The sequence below is a fragment of the Argentina anserina genome, chromosome 4, assembly GCF_933775445.1.
Source record: "Argentina anserina chromosome 4, drPotAnse1.1, whole genome shotgun sequence".
In the NCBI taxonomy this organism is placed as follows: Eukaryota; Viridiplantae; Streptophyta; class Magnoliopsida; order Rosales; family Rosaceae; genus Argentina; species Argentina anserina.
Genome location: NC_065875.1, coordinates 17,722,881 through 17,730,279, shown reverse-complemented (window position 1 = coordinate 17,730,279; position 7,399 = coordinate 17,722,881). Strand labels below are relative to the sequence as shown.

The 7,399-nt window shown below is 38.1% G+C and overlaps 1 protein-coding gene and 2 non-coding genes across 3 annotated transcripts; 2 read left to right on the top strand and 1 right to left on the bottom strand.

The window, feature by feature from the left end:
* Positions 1 to 544: 544 nt before the first annotated feature.
* On the top strand, positions 545 to 617 carry LOC126793040 (small nucleolar RNA R66). Its single transcript, XR_007672023.1, has one exon. It is a non-coding gene; the product is annotated as a small nucleolar RNA R66 (small nucleolar RNA).
* Positions 618 to 707: 90 nt separating this feature from the next.
* On the top strand, positions 708 to 796 carry LOC126792989 (small nucleolar RNA snoR118). Its single transcript, XR_007671981.1, has one exon. It is a non-coding gene; the product is annotated as a small nucleolar RNA snoR118 (small nucleolar RNA).
* Positions 797 to 1,733: 937 nt separating this feature from the next.
* Positions 1,734 to 7,258, bottom strand: LOC126790362 (uncharacterized). The gene is made up of 16 exons (XM_050516573.1): positions 6,966 to 7,258; positions 6,647 to 6,841; positions 6,474 to 6,548; positions 6,205 to 6,372; positions 5,862 to 6,025; positions 5,089 to 5,307; positions 4,822 to 4,948; positions 4,455 to 4,643; positions 4,080 to 4,166; positions 3,760 to 3,914; positions 3,329 to 3,448; positions 2,935 to 3,160; positions 2,723 to 2,782; positions 2,465 to 2,638; positions 2,270 to 2,379; positions 1,734 to 2,127 (listed from the first exon to the last, which is right to left on the bottom strand). Exons 1-16 carry the CDS (start codon positions 7,155 to 7,157, stop codon positions 1,962 to 1,964), a joined length of 2,427 nt encoding a protein of 808 aa, XP_050372530.1. The 5' UTR covers positions 7,158 to 7,258; the 3' UTR covers positions 1,734 to 1,961.
* Between the last annotated feature and the right edge of the window lie 141 nt (positions 7,259 to 7,399).

Genomic DNA, 7,399 nt, shown 5'->3' with positions numbered 1-7,399 from the left:
TTATTTTTTGCTCCAATACTTTTTAGTAAGGAAAGAGTTTCGTGGGGTGCAAGTTTCATATATAGACAGTTTTCAGTTTTGCAGAAACTAGTCGGTGGGATCCTTTCCTATGGACCCAACGAAAATTTTGATATTCAATTGGGCCGGTAGTTATATTTACCAAAGCCCAAACAAATTAGTCTCTCTAAACCCTAATCTTCATTCTTCCAGTATTTAAGCACAACCGAGCATTCCAAGATGTCGCAACCTCCATGTCTCCTCTCCTCTCCCTCTCTCTCTGCTCATTTTGTTTTTGGGTTCCAAAATTGAATCGTGTTGTGGTTGTGTGAGTTTTATATGGTGCCTCTAATAGATCCTTGGGTCTTAGTTATTATGGATTTTAGGGTGCTATTTGATTCTTGGTAATCAAGAGGAGGCAGATTCTTGCAGGAATGTTGAGTCACTTCGCCTTCGAGTTTTCCACGGGCTCAGTGAATTACATCCTGTGACATTCCTTTTGATTCTATTTCAACTCGGTTTTTGATAGTTTTCGTATGTAGGGGGTTCCAATGATGGCATGAAATCTTTGAGACCTGATCATCTTGTTGATGACAACTATAAGCATGATTTCTGAGGATCCCTTTACTCAAATTTCTGTCTTTTCTTTTCGTGTTAGTGTTTTGCTTTAATCATGGACTCTAATCTGAGTTTGAAATAGTGATGGGTGTATAGGTGATGATCATGCACTGGGCTCTGAGCAGCTCATAAAGAGCTGCTTTTTGATGGACAATGCCGCCTAGAAAGCTGTATCTGATATGCTCCTTCGTTAATTTCAAGACCATTCATCTTTTTCCCTTCAAGAAATGGGTGCATTGGATCACAAACTTGTGAGTGCAGACCGAATGGCCTTTTGCACGAATTGGGGGAGGAAGTTGAGTTCCATGTACTATCAAGTGATTGATTGAAGTCACTGAACCAATGAATGAATAATGATAAAATGAATTGGACCTTAACATGAACAACCGCAGAATGGCTGACATATTAAAGCTTAGGTTGAGTTTAGAAGAAACCCAATGTTGACATTGATATTTTGTAGCAGTTTCAGAATCTTCAACTTCTTAACATACGCCGATATTTCGAATCCGATACGATAAAAGTATATCGGTTAAAATTTATCGGTCAACGTAAAAATAATGGTAAACGGTCAAATATCAGTTAAATTTTGATTTTTTTTTATTATTTTTTCAATTTTTATTTAATTTTTTAATATTTATTTCCTTTTTTAAAAAAAAACTTATATTTTTTTTTTATTTTTTCATATATATTTTTAATTTATATAAATTTTAAATATGTATGATGAATTTTAAATCTAAATAATCATTTTTAAATACTTATTTTTATTATTAAATGTCGTTTGTGTACTTTAATTGTTATTAAATCAAGTATTTATTTTCTTTAGTTTATTTAGTACTGTTTTTTTAATTTATTTGGTACATATTGAAATATAATTTTATAAATTTTATTGAAAATAAGCAAATCCGATAAAACCGATATATCCCCGATAAAACCGATATAACCCCCGATATATCGTTTTACCTCTCGACCGATACGATACCGAAAACGATATTTAGACCATTGGATGTATTGTACCTGAAGTTTCAGACCTGTAATGACCCTTAATGAAAAGAAACCAATAAATCATACTAACCAAGCAAGCAAGTTTGGACCAAGTTTTAGATGCCCAAGTATCATCGGATTCCCAACAGCTAAATCGGAATTTGATACCAAATGTTATGCACATTTAGATACTTGGAGACGTTGGACAGATGCAGTGGTAGTACACCGTTAATTTTGATACGGATCAAAGAGAGAAATGTGCTACAAAATTTCAATGTATTCCCACTCTGTCAACATTGTGTTTCTTCTACATTTCTTCTGTGTAAGAGACATTTATGTCTCACAATACAAGATTTATTGAAGGGTTAACGTACAGGGTTTGAGAAGAAAATGACAATAAAGTATACAACAAATCCAGCAAGAAGAATCCCCCCATAGACGTAAGTTTGAGATGACTGCACTGGATATTTGTACTCAATGTTGCAGCATTTCATCTTTTCCCTCTCGTTAGCCAAAACATGATCTACATACCTGTATCACACACATGGACAATTGAGAAAACTCCGGTACCCATTAATCAATTTGATTCGGTTGACCAAATTGTGGTTGTGGAAGAGGATTACAACAGTAAAAGGAACTAGAATACTGAGAAAATCAGAATATGGAAACTTACTGCTGGGTAAATATAGAACTCTGGAGAATCTCTGAACTGTTCGAAAGTGCATCTTGCAATCGGTGGCCATACAATGACGATGACAAATCTACAAGCTGTTCCTCAAGGTTCTGTTGTGGAGTCATGTTTTTAGACGCATTATTAATCTCTGAGATGGTACACAAACTTGGAAATCTAATAGTAGGATGGACTTACATTTAAGAAGTTCTCCAATCTATCAACTAATTCATGTGGAAAAGGTTCAGGCAAATTGGTCGTTTTCTTGTAAAACTTCTCCACCCATAGCTCAGTGGTTGTTTTGTTCTTTTTTCCCTTCACTGGCTCACCAAGCGGAGTTTTCAGATATTCAGCAGCAAAAGTTTGTACAGCCTGCAAATGACAGGCTGAAAGCCATAAGCTTAAAATCATACAAATGATACAACAAAGAAATCACCGAATTAAAGACATTATTACCTCCGACGTATCACGAATTTTGTGGAGTGCAGAATCTACACGTGCATATATTGAGTTCCTCTGCCAGAAAAGATAGATACTATAGATATCACAATCCTAAAGAAGGTATATAGATTTTTTGGCTGTGGCACGAACTTGTAAATGTGTGTAATCAAATACAGAACTCATATCTACTATTTGGAAATAAATTAACATGGTGACACGAGCTATACCAATGCAACATCTTGAAGCATTTGGCTGACTTGAGAAGTATTAGAGAATGGTCCGAATGGATGACACCCAGCTGCCCACAGCCAATTCACTACTGGCCTTTCATGTACATGAGAAGCCTTCTCATATGGTGCAGTCAACCCTGCCACAGCAGAAGCAAGCCCTGCCAATATATGGCGTTGTACCTGAGATGGTTCGGCAAGCCGTTTCTGTGTCTCTGAGACGTAACTGCTCATGACACACATTTCAGCGAGGTCATAAATACGTTTAAGTTTTCTGTAAGGAATCAAATCCATCGAAATCCACCATATATGGAAGCTAGAGAGGCATGATGGTTTAGTCAATCAGAGAACATAATACATATAGCAACATGAATTGTGCATATAAATTTTTCACCTAAGAGGAATTTGAGGATTTTGATGCTCAAGTACAATCACGACATCTTTGCTTGTCCATACAAGACTTTCGTCCTCCATCATAAGGTGTGGGTCCACATCAGCCAATGATAGCACAAAGCTGTGCAAAAGGAACAAGACAATTATATACAGTAATGAATATGCATAAACACTGATGGATAGTGCATCCATATTGTTATTATCGCAGTCAAACATAGGTAATTATGCCCATTACTTCAAAACTTACAGCAACACAGTACTTGTTGACAGTAGATACCATTAACACTTTGGAACAAGCTATAAAGTTTGGAGCAAACTGTGGCGCTCGTTCTAAGCAAAAGTATGTTACATGTATAGATAAAACAAAGACATACTGTTCTGAGAGTGATATTGGAATACATACTGCATTGCAAGGGAAGGTGGAATACTCACACAGGAATTACTCTTGTTCCATAAGTTCGGAATAGATCTCCCTGTTTCCTTTCTACTTTCTTTTTCTTCTTGCCACCTTTTTTGTCATGAGCAGACCCAACAGGTTTATGTTTGAGCATAGAATCACTTGCACCATCAGACTGATCATTCCAATGCTGGGGAACAAAAAGTAGTTTTTAGGAAAGTGAAGACATCAATGGAAGAAAATGAATTATCAACCAGAGCTTCGAAGGAAAAAGTCACAAACACAAAGAAAAGTCAATATCACATCCTAAATTATCCCTCACATACATGTTTTACAATTTCAGATGTAGACAAACCTGGCGGTTGAAAAATTTACTCGAAAGTGAGGGGTCAGCCACCTCAAGCAAACCAGCAGCAAGCACATCAGCAGAACGTTCCATCTCCTGGAATGAGCATATTTCAAATTATAAGATAAAGATAATGTTATAGCTTGACTAACTCAAATGCCATCCCATTATGAAGGGAGAAGCAAGAATAACTCAAATATGGTGACTGCTATATGTAAAGCTAAAAGAAAATGGCATGCCTCTAAAAAGACTTTCATGAACTAGCAGATAGACAAAAGACGTCAGGCTACCCTAATGAATAACATCTGTAAGCACAGATTCTTCTATGAGCACCACACACCCAAGTAATTGCAATTAACTCAACAATGATATACTAGCACTCACTTCTTTAAGAATAGCACCATCCAGATACGTCTTGGTATGAACATGGAAGCGTCCATCATTCTTAGTTTCTTGAAGGGAATGGCCTCGCATAGCTTTTGAAACAGCAGTTGCCAACTTCTCATGGCGGTGTAATGAATGTGAACCCCCAACAATCACAACTTCTTGCCCCTCATGGACCATTTTCTTCACCTATTCAAGATTGGTGAAAAAAAAAAACAATTTCATAAAAGTGCAAATAGTTATGGGTATCTATCTTTCTTAAGCAGAAATGTTCTGCAACTTTGAAATAAAATTTATTTTTCTTTTCTCTGGCATTCACAAGTGGCAAGCAATCATACGGATATAAAGTCCAGAGGAACCAACTTACCTGTGCCTCAATTTCTGCTATATTTATGCTGTAGTTGTGGCCCTTCTCTATTATATTGTACCGATTATGATTTTGCAGCACAATTATTGGTAAAAGCAGCCTTGTTGTCAGATCGATAGTTTCGTATCTAAGTTAAAAGTATAGGCACAAAATTAACCAATAAGAAGTGTTAAGAAAATATAAGCAACACATGCTTTAAGAAATTAAAACATGGAAGTACTCATACAAGCCAGGTTCAAATCAACATTCGAAAGAAATATCAATTACCTAACATCTGGAGCAATTATATGCTCAATGGTGGTGGATACTAGAGAGGCAAGTTGTCCCACAAATACATCATGTGTAGAATGATCACTAGCTGCACCAAATCCTCTTGGAAACATTATATGCCGAAGTCGTGGCAGGGTCCTAGAACTGACAGTTCCCTCTTCAGTTTCAATCTTTCCATATGTGCATGGACCAGCTGAGAGATCAATCACTACATATCTGAACAGCATAGGCAGAAAGTTAGGTACAATCTTGAAATCATACACACACAGACAAGTTATAGGGAGCATAAAGAAGTAACATAACTAGACCTATAGGCTATATAATGCATAGTCTATTATCCCATTCAATGTGAAAAATCAAAAATAAGTCAACAAAAGTAAATTGGAGCGAAATAATGTTGCTGACAACAATTATATTGTCAAACGGCCTTTTGAGCCATATATATGAAGAAAATAACACTGGTGTGTTTCGGCCATTCACCCACACCCACACACAAATCACAAACAAATTTTATCTGGGTTAACCTTATCAATCTGATTTTTATGTTAATGGATATCCTCATAGTAATATAACTACCATAAAACAACTACCTCTATGTCAGATACTGCCTAGACTACAAAAGACAATAGAAAAAACTGACCATCACTCACAAAAACTGATAACAAACTACATATAGCTTAACATGTGCAAAGCTAGCCCTCGTTTAATCAATTCCAAGACCAAATTTCATCTATAAATTAATGAACAAGACTTGAGTTTGTTAACAGTACCTGCCAGAGCCCAGCCAAACTTGAGACGCACCTCCTCCATTGTACCGGTAGCGGTAAATATAGTCTCCCTCTTGTTTTTGCTTATCATCCTCAGTTAGTTGTGCAATTTTTCCATACATCAAGTTGTCAAGATCTATTTCCTTATTCATAGGGTCCATCCTGACCTGTAAGGCAAGTATAAAGACTGTAAAATAACAATTACAGTGGAATGCGGCTACCCCCAAAGACTAGGAAATTTAATTTGAGAGAATCACTTCATAGAATTCTCAAGCAAATATGATACTAAATTACTAACATCAAAAAACAAAGAAAACAAACAAATTTGATTGCTCGCAGGCCATACCTTATCAAAATTGACCACAAATATTGCACTTGGCACTTGACGATCCAACTCCATAGCAGAAACGGTCGAACTGTCAGTGTCGAATATATAAGAATACAACCTCTGAAATACCGGCTCCACTACAGTTGCATCCACCTCAAACAGAGGCACTTCCCTTCCAAAGTCACTCTACATATCAAACACAAACTCAATACTTTACTCAAAGACACAACAACACTCATAACTCCTCCAAAACACAATGCACAACACACAAAACAACGTCGAGTCACCTCTCTCGCAGTTCCTGCAGGAACCATAGCCTCCTTCAGCGCCTTCTCGAGAGCTATAAGCTCCGGCTGCCCAGCCTGTATGATCAAAACAAGTACAAAATTCATAGGCATACTAAGCTACATTCATATGCATATCCAGCTATATCGATCATCAAATCAAAGCTGATGCTTACAGGGAAGGCATTGTAGACAATCTGATGCTCAATATCGAGAGGCTCCCCTGTCTCGAAGCATGAAGGGCGGTGCGTTGGGAAGCTGACCTTGAGCACCTCCTCCAATTTGTGCGCGTCCACCGTGTACCTATAGCCTCCGTCGCCGTTGAAACCAACCAGCACCACATTCACCTCCAGCGGAACCTGAAACGGTACCTACACACATACACACACACCAATTCACACATTGAAATTGCTTCGAAAATGAAAACCTAGACTGAATATCGATTTCAGTGAAGAGAGAAATGAATCAGGTGAGAGAGAGAGAGAGAGAGGTCACCTCGGCGCGAGAGTGGAGCATGCGGCGGACATCGAAGCGGATGGTGTGGCTGACGTCGTGGAAGGCGGAGTGGTGCCAGTGAGGGTGGCCGGGATCTCTCCGGAAAGCTTGAGGTTTGGACTCGGATTGAAAAGCGAGCAGGCTCAGGGAGAGAGCAAGAGCGTATATTATTGGAGGTGATTTTGGAGCCATCGCCGGAGCTCCGCCGCGAATTGAATTGGATGAGGAAAAGTTTAAGGGCGGTTGGAGTTTGGCATAGGCGGGGGGTCCTCGGCTGGTCTGCGCTAGTGAGAGTCTCGGACCAAGTGCGGGACTTTCAATACCAAAATGACCGCTACAGTAAAACCCCAATAATTTACAGTGTTACGGTTCCCCAAGTCCAAAATTCAAAATTATCCATTATATGAGTTAATAAGTCATTCTACGTATGCTTT

Excerpts from the sequence above, each read along its gene's own strand:
- LOC126790362 (XM_050516573.1), bottom strand. The coding sequence starts at position 7,157 with ATGGCTCCAAAATCACCTCCAATAATATACGCTCTTGCTCTCTCCCTG. Across the intron at positions 6,842-6,965 it reads TGCTCCACTCTCGCGCCGAG|GTACCGTTTCAGGTTCCGCT; the intron begins GTGACCTCTCTC and ends GTATGTGTGTAG. Across the intron at positions 3,915-4,079 it reads GTAAATTTTTCAACCGCCAG|CATTGGAATGATCAGTCTGA; the intron begins GTTTGTCTACAT and ends TTTGTTCCCCAG.